Genomic DNA, 18,103 nt, shown 5'->3' on the forward strand with positions numbered 1-18,103 from the left:
AAGAACGCATTTAATTATATCGGAGAATGATATTTAAAGTTAAATTAAAAGTATTGTTGTAAACGGGATAAGAAAAAAACTGTAATCAGAACAAAATTGGATTTCATTACGTTGCTGAATGTCATTCAATGATATAATACTAAAAATAACTTGGAATGATTGGCATTTTGGCATTTTAATTTCAAATTATCTGATCCTCCATCTTTTTTTGTCTTTTCTACAGGGGATGAACAGAATAATACGAACACCTGATATATATACACAGTACGTATTTATTAATAAGGTGTTAAGCCACTATTTGTAGAGTGTCTAGATAGTTCTCAACAGAATGTTATCCTATTTTTGTACCAAAACATCCATCAATTGATTCAATGATCCTCACCTAATCCTAATCCTGATCAGAATACCTACGCAAAATCCTTGTCGGAGGCTTTGCCTTCAACACTAACGCTAATCCGTAAAAATTGAGAGTTTTAGTACCTAACAATATCTGCAAGGAACTGATAAGCTGCTATAAGTGCCCTTGCACCAAAATCTCGCAATGCAAATGATCTTTCGATAGTTCTTTCAATCAGATTATATCTTTATATCGTATATTTATTAGACCTTGACCTTGTATGACTCTTACCAGTTGGTCTAATGTTAGACTTAATTTCGATAAATCGGACGTTGATTTTCCTCTTCGGTTTTCACATTGACGTTCAATTACTAAATGTTTTAAACATTGAAAATCGACAGATACATTGATTTGCAATTGGTTAGGACATGTTGCCATTAATATTGATCATTTGAAACTATTAACAACACATAAGTAATGAATAAACAAACAGTTGAATAGCATCACCGCGTAACAAAGAAATATTTTCTGAATGTTTCCACTTAATTAGCTCATCAAGTTTGAAGTCAAGTAAAACGAATATAATCGAAAAATAATGTTATGTATACATACGTTATTGGACCGTTTGAAGGACGAAATCAGTGCTGAAGTGCTCACCAAGACAATGCACCGTGTCAAAAATCCATGAATTGAGCTTCGAATTGCTTCCCCATCCACCGTATTCTCCAGATGTGACCGCCAGCGACTATTTCCTGTCCTCAGATCTCAAAAGAATGCTCGCTGGGAAGAAATTTTTGTCGAATGAAGGAGTGATCGCCAAAACTGAGACCTATTTTGAAGCAAAGGACAAATCGTACTACAAAAATGGTATCGAAAAAGAAAATGGTATCATATCATAGTATCAAAATGAAATTATGTTGAATAAAAAAAAATGATTTTGCCAAAAAAACGTATTTTATTATGATGGGCCAGGGATTTTTCAATTAACCTGTTAAACAGTTATATCAAACTATCTATCGCTACCATCCTAAAATAAAGATTTTTTGTTATGTACATTGGAAGCTTGTTGGCAATCAGTGGAGTCTGCATTCCCAGTCCCCATTAATTAACAGCAGTTTATATAAAACAGGAGGAGTCTATTGTTTAATTATACATTTATTTGGCTTAACTACTGTCGTTTATTTATTGAATAATCCTTATTATTACGTTACTGTACAATTTTAATTTGAAAAAGTATATTTTATATATGCAATATGTTATCAGCAAAAATGGAGAAAAAATTATGTCTGGTCTGGTGATTCTGACGCTTTAGATTGAGTTGACGCTCAATTATTTGTTAATTGTTAAAAAAAAATCGTGCGCTTTCCTGCTGACTACCATTTCTTTGTTTAATAAATTAACTTTTAACGATATTTTCTGATTGCTCGTAAAAATAAATATGAAGATGTAGTCATCAAAAACATCAAGTCAAGACCTAAATAGTACTCTGGTGGCTTACTCAGATGTTTCTAAATTAAATAATTATCAAAATAAATATTTACCAGTCTAGAATTAACATATATCTAGAAAATTCAATAAAAAACAAATTGTATAGAAGTAAGCTTTACCAAATGAGAACAACTTAAACTGAATGAAACTCAAGCCTGTCCATAACAAGTTAGCAAACAAAAATATCAACGTGTATCAGTTAAATAATGTAATAAAATCCTAGAATACACTCACTGCTGTTGACGGAAAAATTCGTCTCTGATGTCTTTAATCAAGTGCAAACATATTACTTGTAGCGAAGACATTAAAGTAAATTTAGCAAAATTTAAATAATTTTGCCAAATACTTAGCAAAGGTGTAAAAGCTGAATTAAACCCCCAAAAATATATAATGTTGGGTTTAAGATATCTAATATCCAAATTCCAAGGACCACGTTATTACTCAATGACTATTGAACAGATTGTGATGTTATATCACTTATCACGCATTGATTAAACGAATAAATAGCTTTATAGCTTCTAAAGAATTTTCCAGACCCTTTGAAGCAGATCAGTCTATATATTAGTTTATATTTGCTTGCATTTTTGTTATTCCACGCCTTCCTCTCTTTATCCTGCTTCTTTATTTCATTCTCTCTTATTCCTATTTCGATTTAATCATGTTTTATTTGACATCCAATCCACATCGGCTTTGATATTCCTCTTTATTTCCTGGGTATTAAATTTGGTATACATGTCTAAGCTTTTTTTTTATTATTATAGCCATATATTTATTTGTAATCAACCACAAATTCAAAATCATTAACCACAAATTCTTCATGTCAACACCCATTAAAGTGTTAATAACAATAAGCTTTTGTGAAACCGAGCACTATATATAACTAAATAATATTCAAGACATTATTTAAATAAAATCAATGAGGTTTTTGTACCGTTGTGTTGTATCACCACATGACGGTCAAAACGGGTTTATTATTAGCTTTAAATATGCTAATAAAGTAACGTATCTATTCAATATGCAATCGCCAAGTGTTAATAAATACGTAAAATATCGACAGGATTTTAAAAACACAAATATCAGGATTATTAATGTTTGTTTTTTTTTAGGAATTCCCCTCGGCGTCGTCTGTCCCCCCGGGATGTTCAAATGTCCCGAGGGAAAATGTATACCGTCCTTGTGGGTCTGTAACTATCAGAAAGATTGCGAGAAGGGCGAGGATGAATTCCAACAGTGCAGTAAGTATACTCAATTTTGTTTTAAGTTTGAATCAAGATATTGTCGTTTGTTTTTTTTCTTGTGTTAACCCTGAGTTTCTTTATTCGTAGATCCGCCAGATTGCGAGCCAGGACAATTAACTTGCAGGCAGTACATTTTCAATAAGACGTACTGTATACCTCCGCACTACAGATGCGATATGAACGTTGATTGTATTGATGGTTCGGATGAATCAGAATGCAGTGAGTATATTCTGTTAAATTAGTTGTTTTCGATCACGAAAGTACATCTGTTATATATTGGATTTATAATAAGGTACATCATTGGGAATTAATATGTTTTAAGAGATATTAACTATATAAGATTCATAGGTCGATAAGTTAGTTATTCAAGCCGTCAAATAGTGATAATTTATACCAAAGAATGTTTTCAATGAGATATTATTTGCCAAATCATGCCACTATCTTCCCTACTTTTTACAAGTTGTTGATCTGCAGAAGTTTGTGAGAAATTATTGAGCATTTTTATTAGTAATTGTTCCATTTTGTTTAACAATTTGTCTCATATCTAAAACAGCGTCGGATAGAAAGAAGCAGGATTTACATTAATCCTTGTATTTGGATGGCTTCCAGCTTTCTGATATCATACTATAGCAGCATCCAAGTATAGCAGACATTTAGAAGAATTAGTAGTATACAAAAACAAAATTAGTAATCCAAGATATTCTGCAATACCAGCTGACTTCTCCAAGCCATGTTAATTTATTTCACTGTTTTAATGACCTGAAGTCCTTAATGTTATATACTGTATATACAGGATGTCATTGAGATTTGCGGTTGCTTGGCTATATCGTGAAGAATATTTCTCATAGGGTAATAGTAACTGAAGTTTGAGTCATCATAAATAATGCCTGTTAAATATTTTTGACATAAATGCACCTACAATTCTGTTGAAAACTAACAAAGAGATGATAATGCTTTATGAAAGTTAACACTTATGGGTGTAGTGTGATAATTATCGAATAGATTAAAAGTTTGGTTGAAGCTATTTGATACATTTTGTAAAATTTGCTTGTGTTTTATATAAAAGTTTCTCCGCGCCTGCTGAACAAACCCTAAAGTTTCAACGAAAACTTATAAATGGTCATGGTTATTAGCAGATCCATCGTTTCCCTTTTCTAACTAACATTAAATACACAATTAAGATATTGTTATCAATTCAATATAATTTCACACGTTAAATAATATGCACAGGTAAATACAGTGAAATGCAGTTTGAATGAGTTTCATGAGAAATGTTTTATTATGTTGATTGTTGTCTAATTCCATAGTTATATACTGAATCATTTACTGGTCAATGCAAAAAAAACAATACATTAGTTTCTTAACTTTTAATTTTTATCTAAATTAAATTTAATTTAAATCTGCAGGAAAGCTTTAATCGTGTAACAATAGTCTGTCTGTTCTTTTTCTATGAAACTATTTAGAGGATTAATTAAAAATTAAAACATGACCACACAGCTACCGAAAATATGGCACTCTTAATGGGAAATGGCTAAAAATCATTAAACAATTTATATATCCAATGAGTTAAAAATATATCTCAGTGTATATCTACAAAATAGTTATTATCATCGTTAAAATACCTTGGAATTAACAACATGGAATATTCTAGATGTTTTAAATTTGATATTTCTTCAAGATAAAGTACTTTTCAAATACTACAAAATGACAGAACAAATTTTTAAAATGACATCAAACACTATTTTTAGGGTACGTTAGATTTGAGTACAATATTACGCCCGCTATTTATTAACAGTAAATGGATAAGAATCTATGAATAACTAGGGACTGCTACTAATGCAAGTTCTTGGAGTGTATAAAAGAATATACGTCCGGTAAATAAAAAAACTGAAAACAATAACAGGAAAACTACTCAAAGTTTAGAATCTCAGAACATGAAACCCCATACTGTAAATAAATTTAATACTAGTAGAATATATCAATAATACATAATTAGATGATGTTATATCGTTCATTATGATTAATGTTTTGTCTTCTTCAGTGCAAAACAAAGTCTGCTTAAGTAAACTTCAGTTTTTCAACATACATTTTCAACAATGTAGTCGACACGACAATCTTAATATCTCACCAGGAGAGAAGCTAGAATAGCATCAAGGAAATTCCTAGCACACCTTAGTAAAATATTGTATCTGAAAACCTGGCGTATTAAAGCCAATGAAACAAAATGTACCCATGCAACTTTTACTTTAGGTAGGATTTGCTCCCTAATAAATATTAATAATATACTACTATAATAATAATAATACCTAGGTCAATTTAGTCCTATGGAATCAAACTAATACAGCCATCGTTCAGTGGTTCCAAAACAAAGTGTTGTGTGCTATAGTAATAGTGCCATAGTGATATCCCTCTAGAAGTTTTTTAAGGACTTCAAAGGAGTACACCACAATGTACTTGATATTGACTAATAACAGTAAAGTGCGAAGAATAAATGTTTGCTACTATCCGATCTGATTAATGTACAGAAGAACAAGGGTGAAAATAAGATATTTTATACACGAAATCACTTACGGAAGTGATCTTCTACATGGCATATAAATAATAATTCTCAAAAGAAATACTTATTGCCCTCTGGGATGATCGTTGAATCACTAAGGATAATATAAAAGTAATCATCTTAATATAATATAAAATATTAATATATTTTTAATTGCTTTGAGAGGTAACAGCTCAAGTAATAATGTAAACGATATCGTTAACTAAGTTATCTTAGAAATCAACGATATATTCTTCCATAAGCCAATACAAATAGCAAACATAACAATAACAACATTTTTTTTTATATAGTCTTGATTTTCGATATATACAGTCTGTTTTTTTAGCGCAGTTAGTTCATCAGTTTTAATACCTATAAAACAATATGTCCTTCTGTCTTCTTCATTTTCGCCCATAGTTCTTTCTATGGAAATATCAATCATTTCTTGTATTTTTTTCTAAATCATTTCTGTGACCTATAGTTTATCGGCTAAGCTTTAGTATTTCTTGTAATAATGTTTAACTTGGATTTACATTCAATGTGTTCTGAAGCATTCTATCTTTCACACTGAAATCATGTATTCCAAATCTCCTAAACCAGTATTTATATACATACTGACATGAAAGCATGTTAATCGTAAGTTTTTACAATACAGAGATGTATACCATCGTTATTTTAATTAAAGCAAATGAACAACGACAACTTGATTGTATAGCGATTGTCGACTACATTCACCAAAACGTTACCAGATCCCAATGACGTCATCGGTTACAAATCATTTAAAACTAAATACCACACCCGAAATACGAAAAATTAACTTTTCGTTATTTCGCGATATAAGCGAACGAACTTAACGAAAGCTTAATTACTTCGGAACTCTTTCCGGCCGACAAATCCCCCTTAAGATTTCTTCGGCAACGAAGTTTCGCGGTGGCGGGAGTCGTATAAATTACCCAACGACCCTGTGGAAGTGGTGGAATCCGTGGGATGGCCGCGAACCGTCGTAAAAAGGTGCACAAATCTCCGGTCCAGGGGGTGAACGATTCATTCAAATGGCCTCCGAGAATATTAAAGCGAAACTACGACAGTCGGTGATGCCGGCGACGGCTTAGTGGGAGCTTTGGCGTGTTTTTTAGTAGAGTCCTGCTAGTGCTTACGAGCTCTGAAGTTTGGTTAGAACATACTTATTTGTTTAAAAATTAAATTACAAAGTACAGGGGATGGAGAAAATAGTATGCACATCTGGCACATACAAAATATTTATTAATAAGGTATTGAATCACCATTTGCTCTTAACACAGCTACGATTCATCACAGAATAGATTCGTAGGGGAATGTTGTCCCATTCTTGTTCCAAAACATCCGCCAATTTTTTCAGTGATGTTGGAGATAGATATCCAATTAGCACTCTCCGCACTAAAGGTCATAACGGTTCAATTATATTGAGGTCTAGCGATTGTGCTGGTAGAAAAGACGTTTGATGATATTCTGATGCTCCTCAAACCAGGACTGAACCTTCTTGAATGTGAATATGGCAGTGTTTGGCAGCAATATGCTAGTCATAGTAAGAACTTCTTCATTGAGTATACCGAGATATTCATTCGCAGTAATTCAACTAATGATGTGAATGAGAGAACCAGCTGACTACCACGATATTGTTCGCCATGCTTGACCGTAGGAAGCAGGTAGTCTGGGCACTAGGCTTCTTTTGTTCTTCCACGAATGTTAGCTGTGTGAAGCCCCCGCTGTATTATTTTTGTCGAACCTTTGTTACTCGAGTGAGTACTATATTCTGATGTCACTTTTGATGCGGTGGTTCTTTGCCTACAATAATTTTTAAGTACGAACTTCGTCGGTCTCTTTCAGTTAACTTTAAGTTTCGCCCACTATTCCTGTCCGCCGATAACGTTTTACCATATTCTGTGTATGCTATCATTACCGTAGATACTGTACCTTGTGAAACGTTAAACAATTCAGCTGTTTTCATCTCAGATGCTCCCGCTAACCGAGCACCAACGATTTGCTCTCCTTCGAAGTCATATTCGAACGTCATCATTCAAGTTCATTCAAGTGTTAGCAGGAACAAATCATTGAAAAATAGATTTTTTTAGCAAATATGTATTTGTTTATGATAAAAATTAAAATAAATCACCAAGCGAAACTCTTATTTATGACAATCAATTTATTTCTTGAAAAATACGAAACCAAATGTTTATAGATAAACTTAATTTCTATATTTGTGACTAAATAATGCATTAAATTTATTTCGTCATTTAGAGCAGCAAAGGTAATCACAACAAATCATGGGTTATGCATATGTGTTTGAAAACTAACTAGATTAATTTTATGAGACTGCCTGAAGAAGAAAAATTGATCCTATTAATGTGAGAAAATATAGAACAGTGTTATTCTATTCTGGATACAAAGGCTGGCATTTTGACTCACGTATAAGTATCACAAAGTATTTTGCTAACATTATAAACGAATATTATTATAATCACCATTGAAGCACCGTATTTAATTTCAACATAATTATCACTATAACGTTTTGTTGATTATGTGTATTTTATTTACCAACTAAAACTATTTCTTACAATAACTTTTGCTGTTCCTATTATTTGGTGAGAGTCTACAAAACATAAAAAATATGTCTCAGAGAATACCAAAGAATAAAAATCATGTTCCACATAAACCTGGTCCGATCCTTTCGAAAATTATGAAATGTAACGTCAAAATTGCACGCATAGTAGAAGACTGCAAGTTTTCCAGAGGTTAGTTTTTGGTTTTAAGGTGTTGGAAACTATGACTGAGACAAGCGGAACTGAGTGATCTCAGGCTAGGGGTTGTCGAAGAAGTCAAAACTTTAATGATCATAACAACATAACAAACTGATTTATATAAGAAAATGTTTAATGATTTTTTTAGGCTTGATGACCTGACATAGCGAATGGCGAATGGCCTTCATAGCGAATAGAAAAATCAAGAAAATTATTATTGAGAATTGAGAATATTTTGAAAGAATTGTTATTTAAAAACTGTTTATGAACGTAAAATAACTCTATATATATCTAGAATGTACTGCATAATCTAGAATAATTATATTTCATTTTGTAATCATTTTAGTCAACATAATTTTAGGTTTTTAGGCTAATATTTATTCCATGAAAAGAATAAATCTTGATATTATTTTTTGTTGGACAGTGTTTTCGGCCAAAATTCTGTTTATATTAGAAGAAACCGGGAGGAAGGGTTAAAGACGAAAATAATTTTTTATAGTGCCCAAGATATTTAACTTCTTTTGAATTATGCCGCAAAATGGTCCTATATTTTAATATATTGGTTGAAAAATAATTTTTTTATGAAACAGGTGTTAATATTCTGCAGATGTATATTTATTATTACATTTTTTGTCTTGTTTTCCAAAGGGAGTAATGTATGATTAGTTTCTCTTTCATTGAATCATTCTTTTTGAACAGTTTAAAATATTCTCAGTATGGCATTTTAAGCTGTGATGGTATTATTAAATATTGTAGTATATGGAATAAACGAAATGTTTTGAAATCACCATAAAATATACCCAAAAATCCTTTGGTAAACTCACTTGCCGTCAAGGAAGTTAAGAATTTTCACACTATATTTATTTTTATGAACATATAAATAAAGTTTTTTTAAGAATACTTAAATATGAAATCAATGTTTTTACGGCAAAATATAGAAAGTAATAGTAAATATTCCTAGACAGTGTACTAGTAGTATAGTTGTAGTTTAATGTAAACCTGAAACAATGTTATACATATAGTTTTTCAGTATTGTTTGTCGTTAATTAAAATGTTTTCCGATCTTTATGATAATATTTGAGTATCATGTCGGAAGAACTACACTTGCATGATCCTGTACAAAAGTAGGATCCGTCCTGGATATCTTCATAAAAACAGTATTGATTTTGCTTAAGAATGTGAGTTTTTCTCATAAAATATTAACATGATCCTTGAAGTCACTCCAACTGATTCCACTTAATTCCAGAATAATAGTTATAACTATTATGTATTGACTGATCTAATGATTAAATAATCTTATGACAAAGAAAATAGTTGTCGTGGAATGGTTCTTCCATTATGGTAAATACTATTCGAGCCTTTTTCTTTTATGACTAATATTTCATACCAGTCATATTTATATAGTTTGTTAGAGCAAATCTCCTTTTTAACGTCTTTCCGCCAACACATTTATTTACATTTAGATTTTAGCACTTTAATGGGCAGAAAAAGCGCGCGAGGAATATCTTTTAGATTCTAATATTTCACTAATGAGGGTAATTTATTTAAGAAGCGTTCTATATCTTCTGACTTAATAGTAGCAGCTGTCTTAATACGACTTCAAAAGAGTCTTGACGATTATGAACTGTTTGAGCAATGCAGAAGACATGTTGACATGAAATACAGACCAAATATTCTGCAACCCTCCCTCTTCTGCTTTAGCTTAAACTAGGGTTTCACACACTTCAAAAATAGCAATTTTGGTTTAAATTAATCCCTTGCACATTAAGTTCAATAATAATGATCAGCAATTTCAAAGACGTTAGTGAATTATACCAAAAAAATACTACCAAAACAACACACCGAACTATTAAAATCATACATTACAACCAGAATGTTTAGAGTCAAACAAGAAGAAGTTTACTCTACAATAAAATAATCTAAAGTAGGTGTACCACAAGGAAGTGTACTGGCACCAATGCTTTATCTACTCTACACTTACGATGTACCACAAACGGAAAATATTACGATGGCTATATTTGCTAATGATACTGCGATTATAGCTGTCGGAGACAATAGTGAAGAAGCCTCACAAAAATTACAACAGGCAAGTGACAATATAAATAATTGGACACAAGCATGGAAAATAAAAGTTAATGCAAGTAAATCTGTACATGTGCAGTTCACCTATAAACAGACCGTACAAGCACCAATAACATTAAATAATACTATCATTCCATATAGCAACAACGCTAAATATCTCGGAATGAATCTTGATGCAAAACTTCGCTGGAAGAAACATATAAAGAAGAAAAGAAAAGAATTGGAATTGAAATATAGGAAAATGTACTGGCTAATTGGAAGAAAATCACAATTATCAGTATATAAGAAATTACTATTATATAAGCAAATATTGACACCTATATAGACATACGGAATTCAATTATGGGGATATTCTGCAGAGAGTAACATAAATAAAATACAAATTTTTCAGAACAGGAGTCAGGAAGTCCTGAGAGGTATTGTGGGTGCACCTATAGGACTGATTATCTACATCGAGACCTTCAGATACCCACAGTCAGTCAAGAAATCAAGTGAATTGCAAGGGGGCATGAGGAAAGACTCCATTCTATATTGACTACTACACGAATATTGAAATATTACAACTATTGAATACCACCAGAATAGGACACAGACTCAAAAGAATCAAACCATCTGATATTTTGTTTTGCATATATTAAAAAAAACAGCAGTGACATGTATAAACATTATTTTACCAGAAACAGAAAAAAAATATGTAGTACTTTCTTAAATAAGGCAATAATTATTTCGAAATATTTATAGATTAACAGTATGTAGAAGAAATTCACAAATAACCTTAATTTCATTTAATTCTATATTGCCTTGTTAATTAAGCTTTTACACGTTTTATAAAAAACACCAGACGTTGTCGTCAGATTACAACAAGACGGAGTCCACTTAATAGAGAAGTTGATTTCGTCTCTAATTAAATTCCCAGACTGGGAAAAACTATCTTCTTAATAGAGTTGTCAGTTTATTGGAGATGCCCATTATGAGAGATTTCGATGTGTTATTTTAATATGGATTATAAACTACAGGATTATTGATTAAAAGTCGGGAATATATTTATTGGAGTTTGTTTCCGGTTTTAATTAAATTAGATTTTTTATCCCAGGTGTTATATCGAGTTATACGAAACTGATAAAGAAAAGTTAACGAAGAAACTGTTGCTAAAAACATTTTAATTAATTACACGAAATCTCCTCCGCTATAGACACATCGAGCCCATAGATAAAACAATCAATAAACAGCAAATTAAATCAATTAACTTCCAACTTGATATATAGCGACGCTTCGAAGGGGCCCTGATTAAAAAGTTACAACGATATTCCATTTAGGTCGATTTATGCAGCTTCCGAAGTCTGAAATATTCACCTTCAACTCTTTGATATGGCGAGCGAGGCGTTTTCGTAATTAGTTCGCGAACAATTTGAAATGTTGATTGGTAATTGGGACGCGTTTTATATAATCTTAAATGTTTAATCAAAGTTCCTTTGCAATTTAGAACAATGTGTCCATCGGCGTACATTTAACTGTAGAACTTAGCAATTCGTTTAACGAATAGTACTTTATGTTTTAAAAAACTAATTTTCTGGTAAAATTTCAACTTGACGTAAAAAACGACAAGAAATTTAATGTTGTTGTTTTGAAGTCAACCATTTCGTTCTGTTTTCGTATAAAATGGAAGTTATCTCTGATTGTCACTGTAAAATAAAATTCGACGAATATTTAGATTTAAAATCCATCTTTAGACCAATTTGGAATGGTAACAATGGTCACATTTGATAATGATACTGCCTTCGTAGCTACAAGTAACAAACAACATTGAAACAACAATAAATAGACTATAAACAGCTGTTAATAAGTAATGTAGTATCATGACATAAACGGACTAAGAAATGGCGAATAAAATTAGATGGTACGAAGTCTATATATGTGGAGTTCGGATACAAAAAAAATGACTACTTTCGAGTGATAAATTGTTTTAGAGTAATTTTGTTGAAGCTTCATAACAAATTGTAATTACACATTTTGAAACCTCTGTGGATGTACGGTTTACAACTATGAGGTTGTACAAAGACATCCAATATCGCTATGATCCAAACATATTAAAACAATGTTCTTCGAAGTATTCTCAAGAGTCCATGATATATTATTCGGCCTATAAATTAGTTTTAAATGTTTTTAACTTGAAAATCGGTAGCCGCTACAGTTACCTATCTTTCAGAAAATTTAGGGATTCTATTTCGACACAACGATGTGTCTTAGGCTATACAACTATCGACTCATTTTTTTATGGTATATTGGTTATTGATGGAAAGTGAAACGCTGCTAGATATGCGCAAGATAGGGTTACTGCTCACATGTTGGAACAAGTAAGAGGTCCCCCGCCTGATACATAGATACGCTACTAGAATAGCATTTTGGGTGAATCAACTTTTGTTACTGAAAAAAATCGATAAAAATGAATTTCACCTGTTAATAAAATATTGCTTTTTGGGGGGAAAAGCCATAGCCATTGTAATATTAAATAAAATATCGGTTCAATTTTTTTGCTAAAAATATTTTATCATAATCTAGATACCAAGGAATTACTAGAACAAGTATATATAAGTACAATACCGTAAATATGTTGCGGCTGCTGTATGTTAATAATTTTAAGAAACTGTAGCTTCTAAAATTGTTACTTTAAACTTAGCTTTAGCTTAAATATAAGAAGAGTAAATTCGTTTCAACGTTAAAATGTTCTCTTTCTCTCCGTTTTCAGCGTACCGAAAATGCCAGCCAGACGATTTCCATTGCGGTCCCAAGGCGTCCGATCCCTGCATCCCCAAGGAGAAGAAATGCGACGGTTATTTGGACTGCAGAAGCGGCAAGGACGAGCAGAACTGTCCCGGTATCTCGTGCAGGCTGGATCAGTTCCGTTGTGCAAACGGCCAAAGGTAAACGGGGGATCGCTTCTCTCGCGTCTTGTTCTATAGCGTATCGCCGCGTTTTCCCTTATTCAATTTCATTTCGTTCAGAACAAGCCGCCGTTTCACTCTGTTCAAATATTTTTTTCCCGATATTTCAACGTAATTTATTCGATGTCAGGAAGTCAAGAGAAAAATTGTATAGAAAATTTTAGTATTAGCATTACGTGTACAAATATAACTTCGTCTTTATGACGTTCTTACACAATGAAATAAATCATTATTATAATAAAATTTTTCACATACATTTCAACACCTCCCTTCTTAGGTGATATCCTCTATCATTTATCCAAAAAAAGATACTCCACCTCCTTCTAACTGCTATTTTCCTAAACATTTTGAAATCAAAAGTCAGATGACACCTGCCACAGTTTATTATTTTTAATTGATCATATATTCCTGATTTCACTAGTATATTGGATTTGCCTGTGACCAGAAGGACCTGTTACATTGCTTTTAGTTGAAATTTTTTGTGTTCGGGTGTTAATTAATTTATCATATAGCTTTTTTTCAATTTTTATGTTTCCAAGTATGTTTTCACCGATTTTGCCACAAGTTGTCGGACGTTTTTCGCGCAATACACTGCTCATTGATGATTTCATCAAGTAATGCCTTCTAATCCTCGTCCTCAATTTCTTTGTCTGTTTTTGAACGCTCTTTATCTTGACCCTGAATCACTACTTTTAAAACATCGAAAATAGTATTCGCATGTTGAAATCGATTGAGCATGGGCGCCATAAACTTTAGATAGTATTCGATGGCGACCAGCCAGCGCCTTTTTCATCAAATGGAAGTATAAAACTTCTCATAAATGCAGTATACCTAGTATAAATTCAGACATTTTCAAGGCACTGGACGAAATTCACACTTGACGAAGTGAAACATGTTGAAAAGTCAATCTGTCAGGTAGTCATTAATTAATTTATCACATAGCAGAACGCTTTTTCGACTTTTGATAGATACTTCCTTCAAATTCATATGAGATCTGTTATACTTGTTTTTAATTCATTATCCTTTTTTCTAAATGTACTTACGCAATATGCAATTCTGTTAAAGGATACACCGTTCTTTATCATCATCAAAGCATCTTCCACTTAGAATAAAGTTTCCTTAAATTAAGCTTGGAATTATCTCTCTTTTTATTTATTCTTTATCAGAAAAGAGGATAAATTGAATTTAAAGTCTTCTGGTGTTCATTTAAGTAATACTTAATGCAATATGCATTCCTGGTAAAGGATAAACTTTGGGTATCATAAGCTTTTTCTATATATAGATACTTCCTTCAAATTTATATGAAATCTAATATACTGGTTTTTAATTCATTATCCCTGAGGATCTCCTAGGCAATTCTGATAAAGGATACACCGTTCTTTATCATCATCAAAGCATCTTCCACTTAGAATAAAGTTTCCTTAAATTAAGCTTGGAATTATCTCTCTTTTTATTTATTCTATGCCAGAAAATAGACTAAATTGAATTGAAAGCTTTAATATTAGCATTACCTGTACAAATATGACTCCGTCTTATGCTCTTTTTTTACACGACGACAAAAGTATACAAAAAAAATTAAAAAATTATTCATATAAATTTCAACACCTCCCTTCTCTAGATGGAATGCCATCTATCCAAAAAAGATACTCCTTCTCACCGCTATTTTTCTAAATATTTTGAGTTGAGTAGCCAGATGGCCTACAACCTGCCAGAGTTTATTATTTATAATTGATCATATATTTCTGATTTCACACATGAGTAATTATACACCATGGACTTTCATTGAACTTTTTTGTGTTTGGATATTAACCAATTCATTCATTGGCCTTTTTTCAATTTTCTATAGATGTTTCATTCAAATTCATATGAGATCTGTTATACTTGCTTTTGATTCATAGTCTCTTTTGCCTAGCGTTCACTTAAGTAATATTTAATCCAGTAGGTAATTCTGATAAAGGATAGACTTTTATCATAATCAAAATACCTTCCATTTAGGATAAAGTTTCGTGAAATAAAGGTTCCGATTATCTACCTTTTTATTTATTAGATGCCAGGAAAGAGAATAAATTGAATTGAAAGTTTTAATATTAGTATTTCGTATACAAATATTTCTCCGTCTTTGTGCTGTTTTTATACACTGAAACAAGTCATTATTATAATAACATTCTCCATATGGATTTCAACACCTCCCTTGTCTATAGTATATTATCTATACAAAACAACATACTGCTCCTCCTTCTCATTACTATTTTTCTAAATATTTCGATTTAAACAGCCAGAAAGTCTATAGCCTGACAGAGTTTATTATTTATAATTTGTCATATATTAAAGATCTTTCTAGTATTAGTTTTGCAGGAAGGAAATGATTTAATTTAATGCTCTTATCGGGAACAATTCTGCTGAGAATATTCCAATAAATAATAGACTATATGTAATCTCAGAACGGGGGTAGGGGACAGTTGTGCTCATGCCATCCACTTTTTTGAACTCAGTGGAAACTCTCGATTATTATAAATCTTGTGATACTGAAAACGTTTTTCAATAAAGTATTTTATTGGAAGTGGCGGCTCCAAATTGCATTGTTTATATAAAATATGTGTAGTAGATAGATTAAATAAGGTCTTTGTTTATTTTTATTTAGTTATTACAACGACTGATATGTACATATTTTATTATAAACTGTTTTTGTGTTAAAAATCTCAGTTTTATTATATTTTAATTTTTAGTGACTTTCTTATTTATTTTTTGAAGTCGGTTCAATTTTTTGTTAAGAATATTTTATTATAATTTGGATACGGAGGAATTACTAGAACAAGTATATATTAATGAAGTAATAAGAATAGTCTTATTAATGAAGCTTTTTAAACCGTTTGTAAAAAAAACATCCAATCCGTGTTATAACAAGCGAGAGTTCACTTAATACAGAAGTTGATTTGCTCTTTAATTAAATTCCCAGACTATGACAGACGAGACAAAACTATCTTGTTAATAGAGTTTTCGGTTTATTGGAGATGGCCATTATGACAAATTTCAGTATAAAAAAGTACAAATATTATTCCGTCTTTATGTTGTTTTACTGTGAATACACTGAAATAAGTCGTTATTATAATAAAATTTTCTACATCTCCTTTCTCTAGATATTAATCCAAAAAAGGATACTCCTCCTCCTTCTCAACACTATTTTTCTAAATATGTTGAGTTCAGCAGCCAGATATTGTAGCCTGCCAAAGTTTCTTATTTATAATATTTCTGATTTCACTAGCATATTAAATTTTAAAAAATTAATATGTCATATTTGGTTAAAAATACTTATCTAATTCTGTAGGTACCTTTCCAGACACTTCTTTTACAAAAAATATCTCGAAAATAATATTTTGTTTGAATAATATGGATTGTTATCATAATATAACTTATATTAATATAGAAGGCCTAGTAAAAAATTAATCATTTTCCAATTATTTTCCATCATATCATATATTTTCCACCAGACGACAAGATACATTTCGATTTTGGATGTCAAGATTGTAAAAACACTGTTTCTGTCCAAAAAAACTGTACGAAACCATTTATAAAGGGTTGCATATAAAAAAACTGGATGTATGGGTGCCGCATAAGTCAAACCAAATAAAACCTCAAATTTCATTGAAAAGGAATTATATATTACGAGTTGCTGCACTACAACCAAACTCTTAATTCGAACCTGCAGTGTGAACAGTTGAATCATTTGAAGGAAGTCATCGCTCAGAAGCGCTAGGACAGGAATAGTGCTTCACAAGCAACACCAGGCGACACACATCGATAATAACCTACTAGAAGCTCCGGAAGCTTAGTTGGGAGGCCCTTGTACATCGATCTTGTAGCTCGGACCTGACACCAAGTGATAACCTTTTGTTTCTTCCTATTTTGCTATACCGTGAATTTTGGCGGTGAAAACCCTCGCTTAAGAGGGAGAGAGAGGAAGTTCTGAAAATTGACTCTTCCAGTTTTTTGACGAAACAATTAATTTGAAAACGATGGATTTAAATGATCAAAAAATCAAAATGGATTTCTTTCCACTACAGCTATTATATAATTATTACTTAAAATCTTTCGTTATTTAAACTAACCTAATTTCTTTTTGTAGATGTATTGAAGCTTCGCAGAAATGCGACCACAAGAACGACTGCGGTGACAACTCCGATGAGCAAAACTGCAATTTCCCCGTGTGTCATGGTGTCCAGTTCCGGTGCGCTAACGCCCTCTGTATCCCAGGGGCGTTCAGATGCGATGGATATCAAGACTGTTCCGATGGCAGCGACGAAGTCAACTGTACCGCCATCGCTTGTCCCGATAACAAGTTCTTGTGTCCTAAAGGTTCTCCGCAGGGAACGTACAAATGCATACCGAAGAGCAAACTCTGCGATGGCAAACAGGACTGTGAAGATCACGCTGACGAAGAGGCGGCTTGCTCCAAGCTCGGTTGCCCATTGCTACGGTGTGAACACAAATGTCAAGCTTCCTTAACCGGTATGTCTATCATAATTTAGTCCACACATATATACACTTGTACATATCAGGCTATAACTCTCATTTTTACAATATATTTTGTAATAAAAATGATATAAAAATAGTATACCAATAAATTGGCACCAAATTTCGTCTAAAACTGGGACAAAAATCACGCTGTTGAAACGCACTTTTCGTCAAAAGCATTATATATCAAC

At 32.0% G+C, this 18,103-nt stretch overlaps 1 protein-coding gene across 1 annotated transcript in view; it reads left to right on the forward strand.

Annotated features, from left to right (window-relative positions):
* mgl (low-density lipoprotein receptor-related protein megalin) overlaps window positions 1-18,103 on the forward strand; it is a 262,661-nt gene that overhangs the window by 197,186 nt on the left and 47,372 nt on the right. The window contains exons 2-5 of the mRNA XM_076416595.1: window positions 2,932-3,060; window positions 3,151-3,282; window positions 13,205-13,379; window positions 17,524-17,906. Of these exons, the coding sequence (XP_076272710.1) occupies window positions 2,932-3,060; window positions 3,151-3,282; window positions 13,205-13,379; window positions 17,524-17,906 (819 nt within the window). The remainder of the gene's footprint in view (window positions 1-2,931; window positions 3,061-3,150; window positions 3,283-13,204; window positions 13,380-17,523; window positions 17,907-18,103) is intronic.

The sequence above is a fragment of the Rhynchophorus ferrugineus genome, unplaced genomic scaffold (genome assembly GCF_030347505.1).
Source record: "Rhynchophorus ferrugineus isolate W39M unplaced genomic scaffold, kcgeb_rfMv2 rfM10, whole genome shotgun sequence".
Taxonomy (NCBI): Eukaryota; Metazoa; Arthropoda; class Insecta; order Coleoptera; family Curculionidae; genus Rhynchophorus; species Rhynchophorus ferrugineus.